The sequence below is a fragment of the Scylla paramamosain genome, chromosome 4, assembly GCF_035594125.1.
Source record: "Scylla paramamosain isolate STU-SP2022 chromosome 4, ASM3559412v1, whole genome shotgun sequence".
Classification (NCBI taxonomy): domain Eukaryota; kingdom Metazoa; phylum Arthropoda; class Malacostraca; order Decapoda; family Portunidae; genus Scylla; species Scylla paramamosain.
Genome location: NC_087154.1, coordinates 23,702,027 through 23,717,026, shown reverse-complemented (window position 1 = coordinate 23,717,026; position 15,000 = coordinate 23,702,027). Strand labels below are relative to the sequence as shown.

Here is a 15,000-nt window from a genome sequence, read left to right as displayed (position 1 = left end):
CCCCCTTCCTCCCTCCCCCCCTGGCATCAGCTCCCCGGCAAGTACCCTTTTGCGGACGGCTGACTCGCTAGATTAATGGGCCCCTATAGACGGCGGTGGTGAAGGCGGACATGAGCGGCGCTGGCCGAGTCCTGAGAGGGACTGGCGCCCCGCTGGCTGGTTGGGTCCTCGCCTCCACATCAGGAAAGGAAACAGTCAACACGTCACCTTTCCTGCCAGTCGGAGGAAATAGCATACGGGTGGGAGAGGATGGGAGCAAAGGTGCCACAGATAATGGTGATACCAAGTAGGCGGAAAAGTCCCTGGCATTCCATGAAAAATCGTGGTGCTTAAATGTCTGCGGGACGCTGACGTCAACATCAGTGTTTGGAGGGGAGCGGAAGGGAGAGATTCAAGGGCTGTGGAAACGTTAGTATGTGTAGTGTGACACCAGAGGATATGAGGGGATGGGGTAAAAGTGGATGTGACACAGTTCTGTAAAAACACGTTGAGGCACTTCACAGTGTGCGTACTGTGCATTATATCCCTTCTTTCGTAGACACTCGCCTCGCTTCACAAGTCACTGCTGGACGACATTAGTGAGAGTCAGACACTGCAAAGACTTAATTAAGAAGAGAACAATGCTTGACCTAATAAAGAGTAATCTTGCCTCGTGTGAGTGGCACTGAACTTAATCTGATATACGAATTTAATTAATTTCATAGCGTCACCTGCATATTTATGAAGCACCAGCTGCCTGAAATGTGACTTGAGTCAGGAAGGACCTACGTGGAATGGTGGCCATTGGTGGTATGGCCTTGAACCAGACAGCTTGTTCTTTAGCCATACACCCTTGTATGTACTTGGACACCTCTCCCCCTCCACTCATCCACCCAGACACCCACCAAGCCACTCAGCCAGTCAGTGAACCAGCCCACTCGAAACAAAAAGTATATAGACAACCATCCACTCTGTAACATACCTATCCACCACACACCGCCCACACACCCAGTCATATCAGCTAGCCAACCAAAAACTTATATACCACCCACCCACTCCCTCAGCCAGCCAGCCAGCCAACACCGAGTCATACTCAAGTCCTCTGTGAAGAGCAGGGGACAACAAGAGGACAAGAGTGAGTAATGAGGACCACGGTAACGATGTATGCGGAGCACGTGTCTACATAGTGTGTGTGTGTGTGTGTGTGTGTGTGTGTGTGTGTGTGTGTGTGTGTGTGTGTGTGTGTGTGTGTGTGTGTGTGTGTGTGTGTGTGTGCAGCAGAGAATAAGATGCGATGAAAAATGCAAAAGGAGGAAGAAGAGGAGGAGGAGGAGGAAGAGGAGGAGGAGAAGGAGGAGGAGGAGGAGGAGGAGGAGGAGGAGGAGGAGGAGGAGAAGGAGAAGGAGAAGGAGGAGGAAGTGTTATCTGACCTTGATGATGGAGGGAGTATCAGTGTGAGGGCACGGGGGGAGGGGGAGGAAGAGGAGGAAGGGAGGAGGGAGGAAGGGAGAAGAAGAAGAAGAAGAAGACAGAGAAAGAATCTAAACTCCAACACTTTACTCAGACAGAGACAGGAAAACACGTCTTAGGTTGAAGAAATAATAACAATAATGACAAAATACACAGCTAATCACGCCCAGACAAATAAGAAGCAGCAGCAGCAGCAGTCAGGTAACGGAATGCAGATGGAGTCCCCGCGTGTCCCTGTCATGTCACCCACGCAACACGGAAATATGATGACAATGTAGCAGAGAGAGAGAGAGAGAGAGAGAGAGAGAGAGAGAGAGAGAGAGAGAGAGAGAGAGAGAGAGAGAGAGAGAGAGAGAGAGAGAGACGTTAGATTGAGCTCCTTCAATACTTATCTACACAAAGCTGCGAAGAATGAAAGAGATTTAAGGCGTTAGGGCGAGGTGGGCGTGAGGGCGGCGGGGTAGCGGGGCCATGGGCGGCACTGGCGGTCGATGGGTGGTCGCGTACATCAGCCTTGTGTACAATTGTCGCCGCCGCCTATTGTTTAGGCTACCTGACGTTGCCTAATTACTCCCAGTGCACCGTGCCGCTCCTACCTGGCCGGCCCTCCCCTCCCGCTGCCCACCTGCCGCCCACCGCCCTCTATCTGCCTCCCCCACCTGCCGCCCACCGCCCAATATCTACCTTCCCACCTGCCTCTCCTTCCTCCCACTCCTCTACTCATCCCCTGTCCTACCCACCGGGCCTCTCTCTCACTCACTCCTCTCTCTTCCTATATTCTTTCCTCATCCTACTTCAACTCCTCTCTCCTTCTCCTCCTCCTCCTCCTCCTCCATGGCCACTTTCTTCCCTCGCCCCTAACCTCGCCTGGACCTTGCTGGGGTGTAATTACCAACTATTGTACACCAAAACCACTCCTGAGATGACGTAGTACCAGCAGCAAAAACATTAATCGAAAAATCATTACGAAATACGAATGAAGAGACGCAACCGCGGCAGAGCAAGCTGAGGAGGGCGGATGTTGTAGGTACTACTAAGTAAGACATTTCCTTGTTACACACTTAACGAGTAACGTCAAATCAAGGTAAAAACTCTTCATTAAGTGACACCACAAAAAGAAAAACAAAGGCTACAACAGCACCACCACAGACTCAAGTTCAAGTGTGCCCCGTAGCAGCGACCCGTTGCCACATGAGGTGCTCAGAGTGTCGCGGAGCCGCCCTCTGACCTTTGCCGACTCCGAAGTATCATAAGAGAGATCCTTTGAGGAGCCAAAAGATACGGCCACGGACCAGTGACATTTGACGGCGAAAGGAGGAGGAGGAGGAGGAGAAGGAGGAGGAGGAGGAGGGGAGAGGGGTGATAAAGCGTGCCTGGTAGGTGATGGTGAAGAGGTGTGAGGAGGCGCTGAGAGACATGTCCTGGGTTTTAGCATGTTTTCTCACACTTCTTTGATAACCTGCCCATTTTTTTTCACAATTACGAGTGGAGAGAGAGAGAGAGAGAGAGAGAGAGAGAGAGAGAGAGAGAGAGAGAGAGAGAGAGGAGAGAGACGGTGTGGGGAATCACTGAAGCAAGGGTTTCCCCGGAGTGAATACGGAGTACGAGATTATAAGGCAAACAGAGAAACTTCATGCGACAACGAAAAGTGAAAGGAAGGTATCTGGCTATTGACGACACGAAAATAACATAAAGATACTGGGCATGCCGATGACGGGAGTGGTGAAAGAAACTGAGGAAGAAAGCCTGCGGAACAAGAGGAAAGAGGTGAAGAGACAGAAGGGAGGAGAAAAGAATAAAGAAGAGATAATGGGATAAGGGAAGAAGTGGGTCAATGAAAAGGAATAAATGAATGAATGAATGAAGGAAGAAAGGAAGGAAGGAAGGAAGGAAGGAAGGAAGGAAGGAAGGAAGGAAGCAGGCAAGGCAGGAAGGAAGGAAGGAAGGAGGGAAAGATGGAAAGAAGGAAGGAAGAAAGGAAGGAAGAAGACCACATTAGGAAAGGAGTAAAGAACGAGGAAGAGGAAAGGAAGGACAGACCCAAGGACGAAAGGGGAGAGAGGAAACAAAGGGGAGGGAGGAAGGAAGGGAGAGGAGATCCAGATGAGAGAGAGAGAGAGAGAGAGAGAGAGAGAGAGAGAGAGAGAGAGAGAGAGAGAGAGAGAGAGAGAGAGAGAGAGAGAGAGAGAGAGAGAGAGAGAGAGTGTGTTTCTTGTGTACCCTGGTGCTCCTGCGTCTGACCTGTCCTCACCTCCTTTGTGGGGTAAGTGTGGGGTGCGAGGAGCCGCCGGTCAAGTGCCAGCACCTCCACCACCTTCCCTGGTTTGTTTACGTTCCGACACAGATCACTCCGCCGCCCCGCCCCATCCCGCCATCCCTGCACCATCCCGCCCCGCCCCCGCCCCGTCTGCGTTCCCAAAACAGGCCATAACCCGTGAGGAAGGCGTCGCTGCAGGTCTCTGTCGTATACTTTCCATTAGTGGGGCTAAGTAACACGAAGCACGTTTCCCTACTCGCTCTCACGCCACTTTTGAAAACTGTTGAGTAACATTATTCTCTCTCTCTCTCTCTCTCTCTCTCTCTCTCTCTCTCTCTCTCTCTCTCTCTCTCTCTCTCTCTCTCTCTCTCTCTCCCTGCTCCAGTACACCAGATGCTCCCCCTCCCAGCACTCCTCGTCTCCCCACCACACCCAAGCACTCCCATTCAAAAGATCACTTCCGAGCAGGAAAAGGAAATGACGTATTCTCAATGGATCTCTTGACGAAGCGGCACCATACGCAGAAAAATGCGTCTCGGAATACGTCATCGCCTTCCATCAGCACTGCGCGTCGGCCCCAGGGAGCGGGGGCGTGGGGCATAGGCGTAATGAGGCAGGAAATATCTGGAGGTGGTTGGTGGAAGCGTGAAGCCGCAGCGTGTTGAGGCGGCGGGGGTACCTGGCCAACACTTTGTCCGAGGTGTTTTATGGTATCTCATCACTGCGACGCCACCCACCACACCCTCCTTCCCCTCCCTACCATCCTCGGTATCGTCCCCGCCTTGGTCCCCTTCGGTTTTACTCTTACTTGTCTCTCACGGGAACCGCCTCCTACCTCTTCATTCTTAAGTGTCTGTCACACTTTTTAGAGTATCGCTGCTAAGGAGGGTTTATAGAGTGTGGTGCATGGGGAGGGAGTGAGGGAGGGAGGCAAAGAGGGCGAGTGGCGAGACGGGAGCGAGGTATGGAGGGGTGAAGGGTGGGGAGGGAGGTGGTAGGGTTTCGGCGGTGGCGGGTGTGAGGCCTCACATCTGGGTGTCTCCTCGTCACCAGCAACTTTATGACACCGCACCCGCTCGTCCATCACCCTCACTCCCCGCCTCGCTGCAGTCATCTCTCAACATGTCGCCTACAAGCACACGTGAGTCCACCGTGAGTTCCATGATCCCGAGCCTGTTTGGGCTGAGGGAGGGAGGAGGAACACTTGAGGACGAGGGTGGTTCGAGGGTCGCGACATCACCAGAAGCCACAATCGGCTTAGCTCGCCACTGTCGTAAAGTGTCGACCATACACTCTTCATGGGACGGGACGCGCTTCACCCGTCACCCTAGCGTCACAACAACTGCCACCCTCAATCCTACATCTCTTCACTGCTTCTACTCCTATTACATTAACTGCTGCAGTCTCCTTGTCCTCAGAACGCAATAAAGTTAAAATCTAACGTGCTGCTAAAATTTTATATGATAAGAAAGTGGAGCGGCCACAGATCTTCGCCCGCCAGCTTGGGGACCCGGCCGCCCTCCTCTCCAGGGAAGTAACTCAACCAACCACCAAAAAAATTAAAGTTTCTAATCCGATTTGTGCGTGAATGGCTTAGCCGGGGAGAGGCTGTTTTGGCTCGCCCTTCGTTTATGTGGTGTAAAAACTGTTGTTCATTATGTCAGTCAAACCAGCCCGGCGATGTAAGTTATGGGCCCCGAATGAGGGACTGACCCTCGCCGGGGCCTCATGATTCAGGAGGAGCCCCTCAAGGGTTCCTCATCCTCGCCACGCCAGGAAGCTGAGACAAACTCTGACTTTCCTTAAACGATTCCTTAATAGATTGAAACAATAGATTCTAAAAGGACGAGATGCTACATACACGGGAACCTAGAAAAAAATATACGTATATAGCCACTGAGCTAAGTAGCCTCGACCAACTCGTATTAAGGAGTCCAGCGGCCGCCTGCCTCCTTCCCGTTAGCCCAGCCCGGCGAGTAACGAGGTAGGGCAGCGGGCGGGGCGAGGGCCAGCCAGGTAGGCAGTACAGAGTTACTCCTTGCATTAAGATGTCCACACCTGGCCGCCTCTTCCTGTCCCCTCACACTTCAGGCATTTCCTCAGGGAAGGGAAGGACAGCGGGAGGGATGGATGGATGGATGGTGGTTGGGGGGAACGAAGGCTAGCAACAAGACGAGAATGCAATATGCAAAAAAAATAGGAAGAGGAAGCGGAGGAGAAGGAGAATGCAGGATGATGATAATAGGTCGTGTTTCAAGTTCCAACATGATTATGCACCTTGGCATGAGGAAGTCTGAGCAGAAGTGTGCACACCATGCCAACACACACACACACACACACACACACACACACACACACACACACAAACACACACATTGTTCAGGTCGACAGGCGTCTAAGGACTTGTGTCAGGCGGGTGGCCGACGTGTGTGTGTGTGTGTGTGTGTGTGTGTGTGTGTGGTGCTCGCTGCCCAGATGACGCCCGGGAGCTGCTGCGCCGCCACTCCATACTCCCCATACCCACCTCGACCACCCCATACCCACCCTGGCCCACTTGTCCCCTCCTCCCCCACACCCACACCAGCCCACCCACCCAAGCGCTACCCTTCCCTGCCTTCCTCCCTTCACCCTTCCCCCGGCACACTCGCCAGTCACTAATTATGAACTTGAAATAGTGACAAAGAGAAAGAAAAAAGTCGCCATAATCCCGCCAGCTGCCCGCTACTAAGTACAGTCCGGGGAGGAAGGAGCGATTAATTTCACCGCACAAACCGTGATACTATCCAGTCATTTTTTTCGTTCATTTTTTTTACGACAGAAACTGGAGAGGCCAGGGCAGCGTGAAGGAGGATAAGGAAGAGGAGGAGAAGGAGGAGGAGGAGGAGGAGGAGGAGGAGGAGGAGGAGGAGTGGTGGTGGTGGTGGTGGTGGTGACGGCAACATATTGACCAGAGAGTAACCAGGACCACGCCAGGCACGGACCAGACATCTTCCACTCCCCGTCTGCCTGCACGCGCCCTCCCTGCTTCGCCCCCACGCCCGCCACGCCCGCAAGACAAGGGTGTGGCGGGCTGGTGGACGTGTAAGAAGCATGAGTTTGAAATGTTGTGTTTATGCTGTGGAAAGCGAGGCAGGAGGGAAAGAAGGGAGTGTGGTAGGTCTGTGGGTCCTTGGCGTGTGTGTGTGTGTGTGTGTGTGTGTGTGTGTGTGTGTGTGTGTGTGTGTGTGTGTGTGTGTGGCGGCGGTGGTGATGGTGGTCGTGGTGTAGAGGTAGCGATGGTCAGCTGGTGGGCAGAGCTGCTGCACCCACCACCACCACCACTACCACATCGTCGTGGCCGACTCATGATACACAACACCCTTAGGATACACACACACACACACACACACACACACACACACACACACACACACACACACACACACACACACACACACACACACACACACACTTCCATTCACTCATTTATCATTCAAAGAGACACAGGCAGACAAGTGAACGGAATGACGGGACGCGCTCGTGCACACACACACACACACACACACACACACACACACACACACACACACACACACAAGGACAAGATACATATGCGCTACAGAACCACTCACAGTTCCAAACCCGTCATCCAATAACAATCTAAACACACCCACACACACACACGCACACACACACACACACACACACACACCAAAAAAAAAAAAAAAAAAAAAAAGCATCTCAACATGAAAGACACCCCGGGCCGCGCCGCCACACCCTATCACTTACATCCCCAATAGCAAGCGTCACCTTCCCCAACACAAGACACATGCATCCATCCCAGACCTCGCCGTCACTAACACTCGCCTCGCATCACATCACATTTCACCCACACCTACGGATCCTCGCGGTCCAATAAAACACAACATTAACTTGAGATTTTGGGTTATTTTCTGAACATATTCTTAACTCCGTCGGGACTTTCCTCTCCCTCCTCATCCTCATCCTTATTTTCCTCCTCCCCTTCATCCTTCAGTCACTTTCTAAACAGATCGGCCGGCCCGCCTCTCCTCACCGCGGCGATGAGCGAACCTTCCCGAGACTCAGCGGTCGTTGTGGGGAAAGGGACAGCATATGCCAAGCGTCGGGAAGCGGAACAGAAAACGCCAGTTGGTTGATACTGCCTCGAAAGGAATATTATTACTGATCCTCAACTGCCCGCTCGCTGCCTCTCTTCACTCCTTGTGTCCGTCTGAAGGTCCGAGTGTTCGTCCACGCATCGCGCTGCACACCTCTTGATGACGCTTTACCCTCATACCAGCGCCCTTCACAACAGCGGCTTAAAATTACTGATATTTTCTCATATCATATCATATCATATCATACCATATCTCTCTCTCTCTCTCTCTCTCTCTCTCTCTCTCTCTCTCTCTCTCTCTCTCTCTCTCTCTCTCTCTTACTTTCCTACAATATCGTTTTCCCCGCTTCCTGCCTCCCCTACGTTCGTGTCCTTCAAACTGGTGTCCTTCACCCTGCTCTCCTTCACGCTAGCACACTGCAAGCTTCGTCCGTCACACTAACATCCTTCACCGGAGGGGAGCACGTCACACCGCACGCAACGCCCCGGCGACTCCGGTGGTTCTCCCGGCTCAGGGCCCCTAACAGTCGACAGCGGCGTGTTAACAGCAGAATAGATTGAGGCAAAAACTCGGGAATAGTTAAAATCAAGGTCACGGTGGCGTCAGAGCTCCGTGGAAATTATAGACACGTGGTGAAGAAGGGGGAAAGGAGGGAGCCAAGGAGGAAAGGAAGGGAGGGGGAAGGCCAGCTGGCAGACAAGGGGAAGGGATGTCTGTGATTTAGTCCTCTCTTGACGACTCTTAGCTCGTGTACTCAGACAAACACTTCGCCAAAAATCTGTGTTTCTGAAGGAATTTTGGGATCCATTAGACTTGCCGCGTGTAGGAATTGTGGTTTGGCGGTGACTGGCTAAAACTACGGCCCGAGAAGAGCCCAAGACACGCTATACCAGACAAGGCACATGGCAGACTCGCCCGCACCGCTCCCCGCTTTAAGACCCACAATTGCTCGTCGCCCGTCCCGCCACGGCACTTTATATTGGAAACACGGCGATATTTTATTCAAGGTTCCCATTAAGATCCTTGCCAGACTCAGGGTTCCCGGCGCGGCCCCGAGCCCGGCCAGAGGCTGTGTGACAAGCATTAGACCAGTTCATCGAGACCTGAGGGCCGGCACGAGTCCTGGTCCCCAGGGCAGCACGGGCCGGGCACCTCGGGGCCCACCCGCTCCGCACCAGCTGCCAGGCACGCTGCTCAAAGCCGTAATTTCACCGTGCATTAGAGTAACATCATTAACGGCGGGCACGTGTGTCGCGCAGCCACATCCTGCCGCCCCGCCGGGAGGGCCACCGATGTGCAGCCCTGCGGCCCACCATCACGCCGTCACCCAGACACTTCTTTACAGCACGTCTGGCGGCTGAGGGCGGGGCTCACTCACGCACCAAGCCAGGCGTGTGCTGAACCGTGACCAGGATGGTGCCGCCTGGACTTTGCAGCCAAGCAATAAATAAAACATTTATGTAACTTAATATTAGAAAATGTCCAAAAGGAAAAAAAACAAACAAAAAACTGACCGACCACACAATGAGAGAATAAAAAAGAAAATAAAAGGAAAGAAAAAACGCCGCCACACGCGCGGGACATCCACGGAATCGAAAATGAAGACAACAGCAATCTTGACAACTCCACTAAACCAACACTGGAAAATATTGTACATAAAAAATGCCGCACACACACACACACACACACACACACACACACACACACACACACTCTCTCTCTCTCTCTCTCTCTCTCTCTCTCTCTCTCTGCATGGCACCTACCTTTGGTGATGTTGTGCTTCTCCCGCTCCTTCTCCCAGGACGCGAAGGACAACCGCAGGGCGTCGGTCATCTTCTTGGTGGTGCCGGGGGTCAGGGGGGGCACCGGAGCAGGCAGGTCTGTGGGGCGGACACACTCATTAGCAATTAAATAAATACTTTAATTTATGCGTGCATTTATCTGCAACTTAGATGTTCAATGCTGTCTGTGAAAACACCTATTTGCAGCATCAATATTGTTAGCAGTATCATAAAAAAATAACAGTAATAATAATAATAATAATAATAATAATAATAATAATAATAATAATGAACAGTTATATCATTACGAGCAACAACAGTACCAGTAACAGCACACACAGCGCAGTCAGGGCACCACCGCGACTTTTAAAACCACCACCACCACCACCACACTGCCACCTAACCAATATGTACGCCTCGCTCTTCGGTACTAAATCGTTAATGCGAAATCCCAATCACGCCTCCCGCTTTATCCTTTCTTGTCACTATCATGAATTATGCTCGTATTCTTAAACATTTCGGCATTTTTTCTCGCCTGGCTTTAACTGGCTCTAGTGGATGCCGATGGGAATTTCAGGGGTGTTTGTATGATTCTGGATCGTCAATTGGGAAATAATTATTGAAATTTTCAGCGAGGTGTATATGATTCTAGCGACAAGGATTCTGCATCAACAGGGAAAATACAGCCGCGACAACCAAATTATTTCCGTGATCTATGAAAACAATCCTGACAACAGAGCAAGGCGTTTAAGTACAAGGCCTCAGCATCACGGAGGGTGGCGGCGGTGACCTAACAAAGCCAACACATCCGCCCACGACGCCCCGGACAGGACATCCAAGACCGGCACGCGAACCAGGACCGTTAAGACACCGAATGCCGGTCCCTTTGGCACGGGTCACGGGCGAAAGGAAGCAGGAAGGAAATATGAAGAGGAAGGAGTGTGTGTGTGTGTGTGTGTGTATAATGAGGTCAGCCAAGTAACGTACTCTTACATAAATTTAGATCGACGCAGGCACAAAAATAACAGCCAATGTATAATTCAGTTGTCTTGAACGAAACACAAAAGAGATCAAGGGTTAAGACAAGACAGCAGCGCATCAACCAAATAAATGTCACACACCAGGAAGAGCGACAGTGAATCAAAACACTAAAGACCCACTGAGGAAAACGGAAGAATGCGGTGAGGAGGGGAAACTACAACGGTCGCTCATAAAACATGGAAGAGAAGTGAACCAGTGAGGGGACGCGCTATGGGGAGGGAACGGCGAGGGGAAACAAAAAGAAATCGCCCATGAAATCCAACCACACTTCCCTCTTTTCCCCTCACCACCTGTGATTGCCGGCACGGAGGAGAAGCCCTGGATGAGGGAGGAGAGACGCACAGAGGTGAAGAACCAGGAGGCTGAGGGTGAATTAGTATCAGACGAAGGAAGTAAGACAATGGAGGCAAGGCGGAGAAGCGGTACTGAGAGAGAGAGAGAGAGAGAGAGAGAGAGAGAGAGAGAGAGAGAGAGAGAGAGAGAGAGAGAGAGAGAGAGAGAGCGCATATTTCGAACCTACAAAAGACGGGAGTTCCGAGTTGTGGTAAAAACAACGGCTTTATGGAAACGGGTTATCGGTGGGTGAAATCTGAACCTCACTCCTCGGCAGAGTGCCAGGGGGTGGAGGTGGGCACTGAGAGAGGGTGTGCCAGGAGGGGGAGGGAGTGCCGCCCGGAAGGCCAGTGAGGCGGAGATGAAGACACTGGTGGCAGCCGCGTCACTGGAGAGTAAAGCGTGTCCATCAGAGGAACATGTGGCGCCGGGCATGCTTGAAGGACTGACGGAGAAGGAGAGGCGTGGGTCGGAGTCCTACACGTGTAAAGCAATAATTCTATGGTTCCATGTCTCAAAAGCGAAGCAATGTGCATATATAGAAATAAGGAATATGTTTCGCAGAGGATACTGGTGTCGTTAACTTAATTGGTTCTGCCTCTTTGAACCTAAAAAGTAGATGGCTCTGGTGTTAACGGGATCTCGAGGGGCCAGGTGGCATTGGAGGAGCGGGAGGTTAGGGTGCCACTGGTAGGGTTGGGGTGGGAGTGCCAGGCTGCTGGTTGGCGCACGCCGACATCTGACACCCAGCACATGCCCGCTCACACATGGCAGCCGGCCCGCCCTTGTGACGACGCCGCCTTCCCCTCCTCAGCCCGCTCTCCCTCGCCCTCATACCCACTCGCTGTCTCCCTCTCCTTCCCGGACCTCTCCCTCACTCTCACACCCACCCCGTCGCCGCCCTCCCTCTCTCTCTCTCCCTCTCAGGCTCTCCCTCATCCTCACACTCACCCTGTCGCCACCCTCTCCACCCTCCCACACACCTCACACTCCTCGTCATTCACAACTCTCTCCCTCTTACACTACATCCTCCGCTCTACACTCCTCCAATCATTCATGACCACCACGCTCCCGGAATCTTCGCAATGTTGGTATTTTCTTGTACATCTTCAACCAATCTTCAGGCGTCACTAGCACCACAGCGCCTCTCCCGTCACCTTTCCGGCATCGCCCAGTCTCCTCTTTGTTCGCATTTTGCTTAATAAAAACATCATCGTCATCGCGACCTTCCAGCGGAGCCTCATTACAGCCCGCGTGATGGCTGCGTGATAGCCGGCAAGGGGAAAACACGCATAACGGTACAGTAATGATGATGCCAGCCTGATAAACATAACGAGGAAAAGAATATATACAACAAATTTACTAACGTGATAATGACAATGTGAATCTACAGGTGGAGGTGGACGATGGAGAAAGTGTGTTGGGGGTGAAGAGGATGAAGGCCGGTATTCACACACACACACACACACACACACACACACACACACACACACACACACACACATGCAAGGACACATGTATAAGAAAAAAAAAACTACAAGCTGACTACATTAATATATATTGCGCTCCCTAACTTAAGTAGCTGTTTATAATAACTGTAACTTGTAATGACACAACGGAAGCTTTACACCTTAGTACGTATCCTGCATACTACACACTACGTCTATGGATCAAACCTGTGTGGGTGAGCTAAGCATAAAGTCAATGAAAAATAACTGGAAGAAAAGAAACGTACTAAAAATAAATGAATAAATAAAAATGAAAATATGAAATAAATAAATTAATTGAATATATAAATAAATCAAATAAATAAACAAATAAATAATCACATTACTACTGTAGCTACTACTACTACTACTACTACTACTATATTACCACTACTACTACGGCGCAAGTATCATGGAGACACTACTTCTCCCTTCTCACCGCTTCCCTTACCATGCCTCCTCCCCCTCCCCTCGGCCGCTTTCCCCTCCCTCCCGCTGGCTGCTCCCCTCGGCGCCCAAATCCCGCTGCTCTCCGGGTCGCAGGTCACAGCAACAGGTCGCGGGAGGGTCACCTGTTGCCTGCCGACTACCGAAGCCACCACGTGCACGCCAGGCGGAGACAACACGTGGTGGTGTGCGTGGGAACATCCTCCTCCTCTTCTCCTCCATCTTCTTCCTCCCTCCACCACTACCACCACCACCACCACCACCATCACTCCCATAACGTCACGCTTCGCAGGGGAACAAAACAACCCCAGCCTACACTCTCCCTACCAAATAATAACATAATGATCATTTACAAATTTCTTATTATATGGATTTACAGAGTATGGTTGCTACAGTCTTTCTCAGTCTCCTCAACATATTCTTCCCTTTTTTTTTTATCTCTCGTTTCCCTCCTCCTCCTCCTTCTCCTCTTCCTCCCTCCTTAGTATCCCAGTGCCCTGTCTCCTCGCCAGCCAGGGAAGGGTTCAGGCTCCGCCCCCCACCGCCATCTCGCGTCGCCTCGCAGGAGGAAACCCACATCTCATACCTTGTTTCCCTCGCGGTTGGCAAACCCACGGTAAACCAACGTAATTCTCATACTTACAGTATTATCATTAGCAATATTTTAGGCAACATGAATGAGGCTGAAAGAAAAAAAGTAACCACACGTGAATACCAACGTCTAAAGATTATTTTTTTTCTCCCTCAATCATGTTTTTGTTTTATTTTTTTTCTTTCTATCCCATGTTTCCATGGCGCACGTAGTACAGATCCCCACTCGCCTCCTGTCTCTCATTCTTCTCTCGCCGGCAAATCCTTCACAGACTTCATCTTTATGCGACCACAAAACTTAATCGCCAGCAAGCACTCCCAGACACAGGCGGCAAGGCCCTCCATGTGCCCACGCCAAACTCCACTTGTTTTACGCTAAACCGCAGACGATATTGCGGTGGACCGATTGGGGGAGCGCGAACGTCTTGAAGACAGACATTGTGCCGGGGAAGGAGTTGGGAAGGGGTGAGGGAGTGCAGGGGTGACAGGAGGAGGGTGAGTGAGGGACTGCGTGAGTGGGGATGGAGGGTCGAGGGACAAATGTCTGGGAACGGACGACACATGTGCTGAGGTGAGGTGAAGGGGAGGGAGGAGAGGCGACACAGGTTCTCATGGGAAGGACTCGCACTTCTTGGAATTCGATACACTGTTTCTTGGAATGCATTCTAGTCCCCTTAAGAGCTTCCTGTTGGCTCCTCTGCTGCTGTTATTAAGTTTTTTTTCTTGTCCCTCCAGGAATGCCGAGCATCGTTCCACATCGGAGCCTCAGGACAAACGCGCCACTGCGCCGAGTTTTCTCCACGACTCCTAGTGTCCACATTGTGTTCTCCTCTTACATGTATCCCAAATATTAACAAAAGTGTTGAGCTACTGCGTACCGCCAAACGTGATTTTTTTTTATACACAAAGGCAGAAGGGACCAACACGAGCAGGTAAGATGTGTTGTCGCGCCATGAAGCAAAAAACCCTGAGAGTAATTAGGTTTTGCTCTCTCTAATCACTCTGTCCTAAAAACTGTCAGTGGTGGTAGTGTGTATTCTCTTTACTCTATCTTTTAGACCTAACATCCTTCACATACACAGACAGGACAGTGTCATCAGAATATCGACCAGGAAGAAAACGCCGAGAAAAGGTGAGGCCCTCAAATTCCCATGGCGAGGGCCCACACGTGTAAGCTCAGCGTCTCACGTTATAAATCGTGATGGAGGACACGTCAAGTCTGACCGGCGGAGGAGGGGAAGGGCCAGATGGGGCGGGGCGGTGATGACAAGCGTAGGTCAGCTGACCAACACCTGTGTTCTGGTGTGTCCCGGCCACCGTGTGAACCCTGAGTGACCTGCCCACCAGTGCGACGGCGGGGCTCCAGGTGGGAGGGTGAAGAAAGGCGAAGGAAAGACTGTGGGTGGAGGAGAGTGAGGGGAGGAAAGCCAAATAAACTGTGGGAGAACAGAGTGACAGGACTGAGACACTGAACGATAAAAGGCCAACATAAGGAC

General features: G+C 51.6%; 1 protein-coding gene across 5 annotated transcripts in view; it reads right to left on the bottom strand.

Annotated features, from left to right (window-relative positions):
* LOC135099885 (ETS-like protein pointed) overlaps positions 1-15,000 on the bottom strand; it is a 117,438-nt gene that overhangs the window by 41,005 nt on the left and 61,433 nt on the right. For all 5 annotated transcript variants that reach the window (XM_064002514.1, XM_064002512.1, XM_064002515.1 and 2 more), the window contains exon 2: positions 9,588-9,704. In XM_064002514.1, the coding sequence (XP_063858584.1) occupies positions 9,588-9,704 (117 nt within the window). The remainder of the gene's footprint in view (positions 1-9,587; positions 9,705-15,000) is intronic.